Source organism: Melospiza melodia, chromosome 1, assembly GCF_035770615.1.
Source record: "Melospiza melodia melodia isolate bMelMel2 chromosome 1, bMelMel2.pri, whole genome shotgun sequence".
Taxonomy (NCBI): Eukaryota; Metazoa; Chordata; class Aves; order Passeriformes; family Passerellidae; genus Melospiza; species Melospiza melodia.
This window is the reverse complement of record NC_086194.1, coordinates 11,329,277-11,344,106: the sequence shown is the minus strand read 5'-3', so window position 1 is coordinate 11,344,106 and position 14,830 is coordinate 11,329,277. Positions and strand designations below refer to the sequence as shown.

Genomic DNA, 14,830 nt, shown 5'->3' with positions numbered 1-14,830 from the left:
TTTGTAAAGTGGGGTCATGGAAACTTCTGCATAATGGAAAAGTCATGGAAACTTCTGCATAATCTGCATAACAAGATGCAATTACAATTTTTTTTCATAAAGAATGGGAGCAGACAGTACAAATGCAGTCCTGAACACCCTTTACTGGCAGTGTGGCAATTAGTGCTACAGAAGACTCACTGTAATAAACAGACTTGTCCCTCTCTTCCAAACTGTGCTCATCAATGCCTCAGAAACAAACTTTTTTAGTACAAGAGTGGAAAGTGACTAGGGAGATCTTTGACTACAAAAAAATTGAAATATTGACATCAACATCAACAGTAACCTTAATGCAACACAGAAAAACAGCAAATTGCAAAAAAAAATTGTTGAATGTTTTAATGCATTTTGAATTGTAATGAAGAAAAACATTTTACATCTAAAAACAAATTAGCAGAATAATAAAAAGTGGTTCCACATAACTTATAAATTCTTTTCCCCAAAAGGTAGTTTTCACAGATTTAGGCAACAAATAAGATGTTTCATTCCAGATCTTTCTGATTGTAAAGTATACACAAACTTTGTGAAAATTGATGTGCATTGCTTGAGAGAAAGACACAGAAGCTTGGTTTTGCCTGGTGATGAGTTTTCTGTGAAATTCTGCACAATACTGAAACTGTAACTGCAACTCTGCTCCATTTAATGAAATGCTGGACATTGTTAGTGCTGAAAAAACACTCTTTAGAACATTTAGAGCCATGAAATGTTTTCCACATATTTAGTCAATGTGGTATGTTCACTACCCCTGCTCATAAGTTTAGCTTCCAGAGGAATGGCAGTTTGGCTTACCCTTCACTACAGTACAGAAAACTACACTAAGTGATAGTTCAGTGTTCAGCTGATTTAAGTATTAGCCTGCTCATAAGAACGTGGCTCTAGCACCTTGTTTGGTTGATTCTTTTCAAAATGAAACCATGTAATGTTTCACCCATTCTGGTGCCAGAGGATGGCCCCTCTGGTGATATAAAAAGTTTGCAGCAATGATGATTAAACTGCATAGAGTCCAGTGGTTCTGTACTACATATGTATGAGAGAAGCTTAGACACTTTAGTTAAGCAGGACCAAAACCAGTGACTCTCTCCTCTGCCTCAGGTAATAGAGGAGAGCCATTGTCCAGATCCTACATGCAGGCCATGCTGGAGAAACTGTTTGTACTGGCCAGACACTTTTCTCTTGTTTTAAAAAACAGCATAAACCTTTGTAAAGTTCTCTCTGTTACCAACTAAAAGAAAGTGAGTCTTGTTTTCTTAAGGAATAAAACCTGTAACGCAACAACAAATGGCTTTAACCCAGAGCAAAAAATCCAGGAGAAAAAAAAAAGTGAAAATAAACATTGTCACCATCATTTAACTCTTACCACCAGAAGACTTAAAACTCTGCAGCTGCTTTTTGCAACCTCACTAGTGTTAGTATTTAAGATTACTCCAGTGCAGTTGTCCATCTTGCCTCTCAAGAAAAAATCCCAAACCCCATAACAGAAAAAAACAAGGGATCAAACCACTCTGATGACGTGTACTACAAGGACACTACATATATTCTCCATTAAATATTTTGTGTTTCCTTAATGTTACAGTCCAAAACAATGTTTAGGACCCCCATTTTCCTTCCATTCCTCACTGATGCATTCACTACCCCATCCCATCCCACTGTACTCCCATGCCACACAAATGTTAGTTAACAGGAGAACCAGCTAACACATATCTTAATGCCATTATAAACAGTGATGCAGAGGACATGAGCACAGCTGTAGTTGCACAGAATCATGATGATGAGATACAGAGCTCGTAATACATCTGCCAAGCCACCATGAACCCCAAGATTCCCACTGTCAGAGTGCACCCTTCCTTACCCCCACCCTTCATCTTACACTGTGATATGTCAGACAGCTGGGGCAGCATTTCCCTTCAGCCAAAACCAAGTGTCTGTGTGAGGCAGCCCCTCCATTCTTTCCAAGACACCAGCTGCCACCTGCATTTACTGATAGCAGCAGCTGCAGAGTAACACCCCACTGCCAGTGCAAAAACAGCTAAACACAGTGAGGAGTAAAACCAAAGATCATTTGGGAGAAAGAAGGGAGAGGTATGCTAATTACCCCCCCTTTTGGAACAGGACAGAGACTGCAGTGCCCCTGTCATGGCTGGGTGGCACATGATGCTGACAGTGTATTGCTCCACTAGCTTTATGTGTTAACTACCTTAAGGATCACATGTAGTATGATTGTCTTTCCTCTCCTGTCAGAGATAGTACTTCAGCCACAGACCAAAGGTGCTTTTTTCTAGGCTACAGAGAGATTTGATGCATCTTGACCAACATTCATTTTTGAGGTAGTACTCATTTACTTTGTATTGCTGGCTCAAAATAAAAATATGGGAAGTGAACACAATTAAAAGTATGCTCACTGTAGGTACATAAACAAAATCATCAACCCCCAAATAAACTATTTCCTTTCTGGGCAGATCACCAAAAGGAATTAATCCTTCTTACAAAGGTTAGCTCACATTCACTGGTAAAGTCAAACGTTCATAAATGGTTTATAACAATAGCTATAAACTAAAGTGCTTCAGAATTTGCTTGACTAGATTTCAGTGATTAGAATCATAATATTCTGGATTTTTGCTAATATGAAATGTGATGAGGTTTCAGAATCACTTTATATAAGAAGGGCAGAATGAATCTTTTTCTTCTTTTTTTTTTTTTCGAAATAAAAAGTACAAAAAAGATTACAAATAAACCTGGCAGTCTATACTCACTACAAGTTTCTTGCATTTTCCTTCTCAAACCTACTATTTCTCTAGTAACCAGAGTAAAAATGGAGTTGAAGTTGCACTATATGGCAGCACTAAAAAAAGTATTTAAATCAGATGCAAACAGGAAAATGTTTACAATCATACAACTAGCGAAATTCACACTTCATTTCAAAGTTTTAGCCCTGCAGATTCCTTTTAACACAAGGCAGATATGTAGAGTCATGGAAAAACGTAACAGACTGTATACACTCTCTACAGTAATTACATAAGTTTCACATTTATGTCACAAATGGAATGCCCTACTGTGTAACTATTAAATGCTCAATAACTTATGAACATTTATGTGCTCTACGCAACAGTGAACATATTGACCAGTGGATGCCAAAATATAAAATTTCATACACAAGACAAACTAATTCTTAAAAAATCACATTTTTCTGTACAACCCATGCAAACTGTGCACAATGTGGTAACAAGAACAACACTTGCTCAAGTCTCCCCTCAGGGAAGAGCTGTTACAGCGACAGCAGACCAGTGTTCAGAGCAGTCTGCCCAGGCGTAGAAGTCCACGGCGACACAAACGCAGAAACTCCCAGCACTTCACTTCTCCTGTAGCAGAGCAGGGATGTTGATGTTCCAGCCGATGGCCTGGCGGTCAAACCCACACGTGAAGAGGTTGCAGATGGGATGGTCCTCACACCAGGCACAGCAGCAAACCATCCTCCTGTGCCCCTGCCACCGCGCGGGAGGGAGACAGCGCTGTTACTGACAGGGAATGGGAACTGCTGGGCAACAGCTCACTGCAACTCAGCCCTGCCAATCCTCAGCCCACTCTCTGCAAACAGCCCTTGAGAATCCTACAGGTCACTGATACCTGCATCTGTATGCTAAAAGTCTTCATAATGATGTGACTCCTCGGCACCAGCACTGCATCCATAAGGACAGATGCATACAAAAAGGTGCATCAAAATTTTTTGAGTTTTCCAAGGTCTGTTTGCTATCTAGTTATATTTTCTTCACAAAAGCAAATCAAATTTTGATTTTAGCATTTTTAGTTATAAAATCAGTCTTAAAATAAGGAATTACTTGATGGCAACTACTTTGTAACAAGCCTGCAAGACTAAGTGTCCATAACATCCATAATTCAGGAAAGATAATACTGCAGGCAGGAAGAGTGTGATACTGATGCATATAGTTCAGTAGCAACAAAAATGTCCAAAATAGGGTTCTGACCAACATTCAGGTTAAAAAAGAAATAAATAAAGTCATGATTTCAGTGTCAGCTTGAATGGAACTACTAAGGAAAAAAAGGAAAACATGCACACATACACAAAAAACCCCTCAAGACTATAATAAATTTTAAAACTTACCTAAATTAGAAAAAAAATCTAAAAGAGATTAAGTAAGTCTTAGAAGTCCTTCCTAAATTCTGTCAAGAACTGCTGAATCAACCCCCAAAAAGGCCTATTTATGTGACATAATCCAATTAATTTCACTTAGTCTGATTTGCTCCATTAGTCATGCTTGCCATGCCAAATAGTGCCATAAATGCACAAAACCTGATGGCTGCAGCAAGGATGGTTTATTACATGGTAGGATGTATCTAGAATGTATGTGAATAAGCATAGAAGAAAAAAAATAAAATTTATCACCAAGTCATACAAGGTGACCTCACAAAACTGACCCTCACGTTTTCCCTCTATGTTTCTATGTCATAGGATCACAAAATGGTTTGGGTTGGAAGGGACCTTAAAGATCCTCTGGTTCCAACCTTCCTGCCATGGGCAGGGACACTTTCTAGTACACCTGGTCACTCAGAGCCCCATCCAGCTTGGAATATATAAACCAGCTACATACTGTGTAATTAAAAATAAAAAAAAAAATCACAGTGAGAAAATCACCATTAAACCTCATAGTGAGCCATTTTTCTGACATGATTCACATCAAGACATTAAAACACATCAGAAATGCTCTTACACACTTTTTCCATTTCATAGAGAAGGCAGATATGTGTTTCACTTTAGTAAGGGGAAACATCGTGATAAAATTCACTTGAAACACCATCACCAACTCCAATAAAAACGTTTAAAACGTTTCAGATCACCATGTTGGTTATTTTGAATAACTAAGGGCGTATTTATTGAGACCAGTGCTGTGACCGTGTTCACATGGGTCCGAGGAAGAGGGAAGAGACCAGGATCTGACTCCACGTTTCAGAAGGCTTGAGTTATTATTTTATGATATATATTATATTAAAACTATACTAAAAGAATAGAAGAAAGGATTTCATCAGAAGGCTAGCTAAGAATAGAAAAAGAAAGAATGATAACAAAAGCTTGTGTCTCGGACAGACAGTCCAAGACAGCTGACTGTGATTGGCCATTAATTAGAAACAACTTTATGAGACCAATCACAGATCTAGCTGTTGCATTCCACAGCAGCAGATAACCATTGTTTACATTTTGTTCCTGAGGCCTCAGCTTCTCAGGAGGAAAAATCCTAAGGAAAGGATTTTTCATAAAAGATGTCTGTGACACAGTGGCACTCAGCATTTGCTCAGCTGTAAGGCAGACAGACCAAATGCCGTTTTACCCTGCCTGAGGAGGGCCAGGGGCAGGGAGGGGCAGCCCTGCAGGTACCTGTCTGTTGCTGCGGGGCAGCCGCGCCAGCCGCACCCCGGACATGTCGAACAGCCGCACCTGCCGGTTGTCGTGGGGAAGGGCGATGATCCTCTGGCCAACACACACGTTAATCCTGCAGAGAAGGGACAAAGGAGGTGGGGAGCAAACAACAGGCCTGGCAATTAGAAACTGACAGCACAAATTTAAGCTCACGGGAAGGGATGCAGCTGAATTTTTCCTGGCTAGAAGTCACAAATGGAAAGAGAAAATAAATATTGAACCATTGAGGTGTTCTCTTCAAGAGCCGAAATGAGAGATGTGGGACTCCAGGCAGCTCTCCAAAATGCAGTTTATTCTATCCAAGAGGTTACAGCAGCCCAGGGTCATGGGTGACAGAGCCTGTGCCTACAGCTGTCAGCTCCAGCTGCAGGCAGGCCTGGAGACCCTTTGGTTTTGATTATATTGCATTATATACTTTCCTTTGCTGATAACCTTAATACAGTAGAACCAATCTATACCTTAACTTTTATCTATAGCCTCTCATCACTACTATAATTACCATATTCATCTTACTATTCTCCAATCACTAAAAGTTAGTACATTACAGTTTAAGCTAGAAGTTGTTTTTCAGTTTTCTTGCAGTGGAAAATTCTGAGACTTTTTTCCTGCTTGCAACTTTGCTGACTTGTTTGCCTGTGCTATCTTTCTGCTTGGTAAAAACATCTTGTTTGAGGTAGGTTTATCCTTTGCTCTAAGTCATAAAACCCCTTCTAACTAACACACCCCTTGCCTTCTTGGTTATCCAGTAATACTGGCTCAGCAATTCTTTTCTTCTATATCAAAACTTGCTTCCATCTCTATTCCTTCATCACACTACATTTAAAAATCTTTCTGCCAAGCATACATAGCTATGAGACTTTCTTGTCAGACTTTTATCTTCCCAACAATTTTCTATTGTACTAGATCCTCAAACAGCCTTAACATCCACATTTTCTTATAGAAAATTTCTTAAAAGCAATGTACTTACTAAAAATTAATGTTGATCACACCTGTACTTTATAGAACCATTTCAGACCTTTTTCAAATTCTTATAAATCTCAAGTTTAATTTCAGGGACAAAAAATAGATGTATATTCAGTGAATTAATAGAATAGACTATTTCAGTTGAGAGGTACCTGCAACAATCATCCAGTCCAACTACCTCACCAATTCAGGCCTGACCAAAGCTTAAAGCAGGTTATTAAGGGTATTGGCCAAATAATTCATAAATACTGGAAAGCTTGGTGTATCAACCACCTCTCCAGGAAACCTGTTTGACCACCCTCTCAGGAAAGAAATGTCCATCTAAACCTCTGTGGCACAGCTTTAAACCACTCCCACATGTGAAAGAAATTAAGAATGAATTAAGAAAGCACGAATTAAGCAAAGCAGTAACCCAGAGATCTGCTCACCTGTTGATTGCAGAATCTGTGCGGATGGTTGCAATGGGACTCCTCATGTTTTTCAAATCCCAAACTTTTACTGTACGGTCATCACTACCAGAAACAACGTTGTCTCCCACAGTGAAAACTGCAGATGTCACAGTGCTAAACAACCAGGAGCAAAGACAAAGATGTCAAACTCTAAACTTCTTTATTAAACTAGCATCTGATTTAAAGTTTTATTTTCTATTCCTGTGCTTCCTTTAACACATGTAGCTTGCCTTTTTTTTTTAAAGCAGAGTAATCTGAAATTTTGAAATTCCAAGCAGTTATTTTTGAATTAAAAAATATTCTTAAAAGAAGCTGCAACACTTAAGGTGAACAGGGCTTGAGTGGCCCAAGTGCTAAGAGGAGCCCAGCAGTAGAGACTTACTCTGGAGGCATCTTTCATATTCCACTGATTCTGACAAAAGCTAAACAGGCCCAGTCTTGAGACCTGAATTCACTTTTGAAGTTCTGCACTAATGTCCAGCAGGTTTATCACACAACCCCAGCTGAATTAGCAGCATAGAGCACAAATTTTTTTACTTGATTTTAGATCAGGAACCAGGCTTTTCTTTCCACCCAAAGATTTCTGTAGAACTATCCCAGACATTTTCATTCACTGCACAGATACTGAGGAGGCCCCAAACACCCAAGATGTAGCTAAAGCTGTTCTGTACACAACACTTCAACATGCTGTAATCCACACACAGAGTCCCCAGTGTAGCTCCACAACCAATAGCTACAGCAATTAGCAATCTATAGTTGTGATTTCTACTCCTGTTTCACAAGCAGCTGAAGTCTGAGAGTCAGATAAAAAATGGCAATTAGCTGTAAGAAGAACAAGCATACAGTTCTTCAAATTTTACCTAGCATGCCTAGAAATGCACAAGGGCAGTCAGAGAAAGACTCATGAGAATATTTCTAGCAATTGAAGTCCAACATATTACTTCCAGAAGTTATTTTATAAAGAATTGTATTTTAGAATTATATTATCTTTGTATTTTACAGCCTCAGATAACAGTATGTCATCAATATTCTGGGTTCAAGCAATTTTCATGATTCTATGATTATTTTTAAATACTTTACCTTTATTTCATATTAACCAATTAAAAGCTTTTGTACTACAATTTTCATTGTAATTGTGTGAATTCCCAACTCAAAGCCAGTTATTTTCTGCCCACATAATGTACTAAACAAAGCATTTTTAGGGAAGGCTTCTCAATTCTGTTTCTACAGATTTGATTTAATGACCTATCTTGTAACTTGGGTCATGCACATCAATTTCTTAGAACTTAGTAATTTTAATTTAAGTTGTCAGTTGTTACTGTCACTTTAGTTGTTCTGCAGAAATTTGAATTCATGTCCTATCCAAGCTGCTGATTAAGATTAGCACAAGCCAGGTCACAATGGACCAGTTTATGCAAGCCTCTTAATTTAAATTGACACCAAATTAAGTTTTAATTAGGACGAAGGCCCACTTTTTTCATGATACCAAGTTTCCTAACACATTATTAGAGTGCAGCTAAGCCACCAGGGAGATGATTACAGAAAGAACCAAGAGGTCTTCGAATAATCTTCTGGACTTTATGAACAAAAAGTCAAAAAGTTAAAACATACATGAAGGCCACAACTGCCGAGTCTCTTTCATCAGGCATCATCTTATTTGGGGACAAAACTCACTCTTGCAGTCAAGCTGCTGCACAATACAGCTGGCATGTTCTTACCACCAAACTTATCTCCTACCAGCCCAAACTCCTTTAAATTTACCAACATCCGCCCTTCTCACTGGTTCTTTACACTAAGAAGCTCATTAAAAAAATTCAGGCCTTTACTAATCTCTCTACTGCTGCAATACATTTGAAGCAAAGTTTACAAGTTTAAAATTTTCTATTCAATCTCCATAATTTCCACACACATGGGGAGACTTCCTAGCACACAACAGCATAAAGAATTCAAGTAATAGAAAATCTCCAGGAAAATGAATATACTGTGCTTTAGTATTCTGCTGCCAACAAACAAATCTGATCTCTTTCCCCATCATACATTTTATTCCAATTACAGTTGGAATACATTGGGAAACTGTCTTAAAATAACCCTCCACTTTTGGGTGGTTTTTTTTCAAAACTTTAAAGAGCTTTCCAGCTTCTTTGATCTCATATTGGTTTTGCTTTATCATTTATCACTTTCAAACATGGTTAAGTTTCTTTGACCACATGAGGTTCTCTAATCCTTAGATTTATCATTTTTAAATGAAAACATTCAAAACTATTGCCAGGAAAACAGAATGCCAACCCCAGGTTAGCTCAATCCTTCCTGCTCCTCCAAAGACTCTCAATAGATAACAAAATCCTTTTCAGCTTAACTTACTCTTTCAGCTTAACTGTTCAGATATTACTGCGTACACCAAGCAAAAGTTTATAAAATAAAAATCCATTCAAATTCTTCTGTAGCTCTCTGGAAATAGGGCAAGAGAAAGAAATGCAAAGGGAAAGCTGCTGATCTCTTTTCAGTGGCAACTTTAAAGGTGCTTAGTGGCCTTAGCCCTCCATTCACCCTCAGCTCAGCCCTGCAAGGCCCTGCAGGTTGGGATGCACTATCTGCAAGCACATGGGACTATGAAAACAATCTTTTACATAAGGAGCTTTGAATTTAATGGCTAAATATAAAAACACTTCTTACTGAACCTAGTGTTTATGACCAAGAATTTTGGTCCCAGTTCCAGAGCAAACAGCATATGGACGTCTGCATAACATTCCCTATGCTTTACAAAAACAAAGCATGACTCCTCTAAGGGAAACAATTCAATTCTCAAAGACATCTCCTTCTCAAAATAGGATTGCAAGGCTTGAAGTTTTAAGTCTAGAAAGGCCAAAACAGTATCATCATTCTCACAAACCTGACAATTCTGGGGAGGGTTATCAGCACTTCATTCACCAGAGTCAAGACAAAAAGGTTTTTGGGTTTGTTTTTTTTTCTTTTTTACTTTAAAGTGGAACATAATGAGTTGATATTTTTAAAAATCACATGCATCTAAATTCAAAAGCATGCTCAACCCTACAGACCTAAAACACGAGCAAGTGCTGCACTCACAGATCTTGTGCAGTACAAATTACATTCTGTCTCCTCTGGTACTCCAACTGGGGCATCTCTTAATATGACAGATGCATCTCAGCAACTTTTTTTTTGTTTTGTGTTTATTTGGGTTTTTTAAATTAAAACAAAATAGAAGAAGAAAGGCCACTTCCAACACATAAACTAAACCAGGATTTCGGCCCAACTAAAGGGGAATAGTGAGAAGGAAGAAAAGGACACAATGCCTGTGGGAGGAAGTTTAACAGAATCAGCCAATAAACAAATAACCTTTCAAAAGTATTGCTTCCATAACCCCATCCACATCACAAAAATTAAAAGCCTTTTCCCTCTGATTTCATGTGGCTAGATTTAATTTTTGTTTATATTAATCTTCAGTTTGTTCTCACCCAGATAAAACTCTGGTTAACATCCCCTTGGCTAAATTAATAAAAAGTGTCAACAAAAGATCATCAGCCCCCATGTTAATTGAATGCTAGAAGACATTAGATTTTTAATAACTCAAAAAGATGACAGGTATTGTAGGACATTAAAGAAAAAAAAAAGAAAGAAACAAGCAAAGAGGAAGCAGTCTGATGACACTTCAAACTGTGGGTCCCACAGGGAGTTTGGTGTGCTACAACTATTCTCCAAAAAAGCTTCAGCCTCCGCCAAACCCCAGCAAAACTCATTTATCTTGTCACAGGGAGCAGCCGAGCGTGTACTTCCAGCTGACAGCGCGGCACTTCCCCAGCACACACCAGTGCCTGGCCTGCACCATCCTGCTCCCCGCGTGGGGCTCAATCACCAGAAATGCTGCGCTGCTCGCACTCCTCATTAGGCCCAACAGCTGTCTCCCAGTCACACTGAGACAGAAAACTGCTTTGCATAACAATCTGCTGAAATTTCACACATAGGGGAAGGGGGGAAAGAAAAAACGTGGAAAATGTTGGACCATGAAATGCTGATGCAGAACTCTCGCTGGCAATGCACCAAAAAAGAAGTTAACGCTGCTCTTTCCATTTTGATTTGCAACTTAAACTGGGATTTACCATCAAACTGGGACGCAACACATTTTCACAGACTTAAACAGGCATCTACATGTATAAATCCATGTGTGGGATGAAAATGGACTAAACCAGAGCTTTCAGAATGAATTTATTCAAGGTAACTTGAATACACACAATTACAGTTGTATGGAACCAGCAAAATTTGAAGGCTCAAATATGCCTCTAATTTTTATTAGTAAAACTGAGAAACAAAACCTAAAGGAAGCTCAATTTGGTAACACATTTTCTGCACAAGTTTCCTTTGTTTTAGGGGAACAAAGCATATCCTCACATCAAGCAGTCTGCAGCCTGAGGGGAAGCCAGGAACTGTGTTTAAAACCTCCAGATGTGGACAACCCCACCGCCCATCTCAACAGGAGATGGCACTGGCCACAGGAGGCCCAGGTAAGGAACCCACCCACATTTGAGTGCATTCAGGTTTCAGATATGCTAAAAATACTCAATTCCAGCAAGAGCTACCCACATCATTCCCAAAGGCTGTCTGTGGATTTATCTCCAAATATCAGCAGAGCTTTTTCCTGCAACTTAAGAAATGGCAGGAGCAAACCATGAAGGAATTACAGAAGCACAGAACCATTTAGGTTGGAAAAGACCTCAGAGATCATCGAGTCCACCCTGTGATCGAACGCCCCTGTGTCAACCAGACCATGGCACTGAGTGCCACATCCAGTCTTTCCTTAAACACCTCCAGGGACCATGACTTCACCACCTCCCTGGGCAGCCCATTCCAATGTCTAATCACCCTTTCTGTGAACAAATTCCTCCTAACGTCCAACCTAAACCTCCCCTAGCAGCTTGAGACCATTTCCTCTTGTCCTGCCACTGGCTGCCTGGGAGAAGAGACCGACCTGGCTACAACCTCCTTTCAGGGAGCTGCAGAGAGTGACACTTTGATAACTCCATGCCAGTAGCAGGTTGGGGGAATGTTACAAGAGAAAACTGGGAATTCGAGTTGAGCAAGGGAACAAGAAGTGGTGGCTTGGATGGGCTGAAGGCATGTAAAACATGCTGGCCCTAGTCAGTCCTGAAATAGACCTATGAAGAAGCCCTCAGCAAGGGAAGTGAGGCACATTCAAAGCTGGATCCCTGAGCTATCAGTATTAAGGCTGCTAACAAGTCTAAGAAAACCACTGAATTCTCATCATGGTCTGTTACACCTATATAGTAAAAGTAAACCAAAAGGTTTTGTAAAAATGTCCAGAAGCAACAGAAGCATTTCAAAAAAGCTAACCCTAGAGCTTTGAGCCCAGGCCATAATCTTCGTTTAAAGAATATTCAACATGAAAATGTAGGATCAAAACAGTGTGTGAAATGCAAGTTTGGAGCCTTTTTTCAATGAAATGCAAGAGGAAAATGTCCCTCAGCACACAAAACAAGGCAGGAATATTAATAGCAATATCAGAACCATCTAGGTAATCAGTGAGGCTTGGGAAGAAAACTGAATGTTTCATCACAAAAATTTTGCATTTCTTAGATAAGCTAGATTGAGATATCCACACATGGGTAATGCCTAAGGCATTCTTTGATGAGAAACAACAGAAAAATGGTAGACAAAGCATCACTAAAGTCATTAATAACTGAAGCAAGAACAGGACTATCTTGAAAAGAACAGATGTGTTAGACTCATCAAACACCACTGATAGCATCCAACTGGTTACACTTTGTTTGGCACAAAAGGTTTTAACTGAAAGCCCAATTTAGTCAAAGGTGCAAAGTCTGCACTTTTAGGACTACATCTACACATGCTTTAACTTCACCAAGAAAGTGTGGTTGAACAAGAATACCTAGCAGTGGCCTTGTAATATTGGGCATATCTAGAATAAGACTGCTTCCAACAGGGATGTCCAATGCCATCACTGCCTGGAGAAGAGGCACTTCTCCCCCTGCCATGACTTGCTCTTTCAAGAACAATATATACAAAACAGACCCAAATAAGATATGAGAATTAAATCTTGCAGGCCCAAGAATCTGAGAAAGCCAAATGACCTTGGCAAACCCAAGTGCCCACAAAAACTAAAGCAATTACTGTTCTCCTGAAACAGAATGCCATTTTGACATTAACTCTCAATTCACTAAATGTCAGAATTCAGCCCAGCATCCTAATCAGCAGCTGCTTAGTAATTTTTGTATTTTTTAATGCAGATTCTTCAGCAAGCATAGGAGTTGGAAAACATAAAGTTGAAACAAGACATATTTGCAATTCTCTAATTTCCAAGTTCTCAGGATGAAGCACAACTCACCATTCAGCTGCCACATTCAGAGACATACAGGCAGCAAATGAACAGGAACTTTCCCTTCTGGTCTCTTAGAGCCATACAAGCAGAGTGAGAGGAGATGGAATATGCTGCAGCCCAAAAGAGCTCTAAGCTCTTTGTAAGAAATCACATAAGATCCACAATCAGCAATTTTTTTCCTGAGTTTGCCCAGAAAGTAACACTCATACAGATTCCACAGCTAACACACATTCATGCTTGATGCACTGGCCCAATTTAGCCAATTTAGTAAGTTTGTAAAGTAGTAAACAAACTTTTTCTTCTTTTTTTTTTGGGCTAGGACAAAAGTACCCACTCCAATTTATGGCGGTTCTTAAAGCCTAAAATGCATTCAATTGCCATGGCAAAGTGGTGCATAACTACTGAACAATCAAAAAGCATTACCAAAGGATATTCACTCAAGAGTAGCAACCCAAAGCTGCTTCTGAAGATACCACTTTATTCCTTGAAGGATGGTATTTGCAAGTACAGACTTGGAAGCCCTGCATATTTTTTTCAAGCGTTTCAAGAGCAATGTCCCCAACCACTGTGTACCTCTGACAGTCATTAAAGAAAACAAAACCCTGTATTATTTACCAAGTAATTTTTCAGCTGCATATAAGCATCAGTATGCTTCAAATGTATAGCAAAAGCTGTAGTTTAAACACAGTATGTGAATCCACTATCTCATAAACATTCTGTTGCCCATAGGGGATTAATTTATTTCCTGTGTTACTAAACTGTCAGAACAAATGTATAAAATCTGTAAAGTACTGGCTAGACCTGTATAGACTAAGATTTTTTTTAAGCTACAAATGGTAAACATTTCCAGCATTAACATTTTAGAAGGCTCCACACATCAAGACACACCCCAGCACATGCAGGGTGCTTAAAGGGACAGAAAAACTCATCAAGCAGATATTCAAGAGCATGTCAACAGCAGAGTTACTCAACTAGACCACTGTGCTGGGAAAAGCAAGGCCTTCACAGCTGGGACAAGATGGGCTGTGCAGGTGTCAGCAAAGGAAGGCACAAGTGAAGTGGAATGAAAACTGCCATGGAGATGCCAGAACCATTTTACTCCACAGAACAAAACCTTAGTTCAGTTTAAAGAGCTCTCATCAATAACCTCTTAAATGAATAATTTCTCAATAGGAGAACAGCTGTTATTATCAATCCACGTATTTGAAAGCAATATCTGCTGGAAAAAAGATATTGGAATATGAGCCACCAGTATGATTTTTGGAGGCTTTAACTCGGGAGATCAATTTAGTTAAAGGCCACAAGTTAGTGCCTGGAAAATAACATAAATGTAATCTTTTCCCAGGGCTCTGTTAAACTCTTCATGTGGGGATGTGACCAGGGATTCACAGCACTAGCAAGACTAATTCCTAATGGTGCACATACAGAACCGGACAATAACAAATATTTATATTTAAGCAAACATCAGTCTTATTTCCACACCATTTCATATTTTTTTCATCAGAGAATAAGTGAGATGAGCTGGGGGCATGGCAGATCTAAAGCAGTAAGTGACAAGGTACTTCTACTGCTATGTGAGTAGGG

General features: G+C 39.3%; 1 protein-coding gene across 3 annotated transcripts in view; it reads right to left on the bottom strand.

The window, feature by feature from the left end:
* Positions 1-352: 352 nt before the first annotated feature.
* WDR37 (WD repeat domain 37) overlaps positions 353-14,830 on the bottom strand; it is a 44,596-nt gene continuing 30,118 nt past the window's right edge. For all 3 annotated transcript variants that reach the window (XM_063148183.1, XM_063148193.1, XM_063148201.1), the window contains 3 exons: positions 6,859-6,993; positions 5,426-5,540; positions 353-3,518 (listed from right to left, as the gene is read on the bottom strand). In XM_063148183.1, coding sequence (XP_063004253.1) covers positions 3,387-3,518; positions 5,426-5,540; positions 6,859-6,993 — 382 coding nt within the window. In that variant the 3' untranslated portion in view covers positions 353-3,386. The remainder of the gene's footprint in view (positions 3,519-5,425; positions 5,541-6,858; positions 6,994-14,830) is intronic.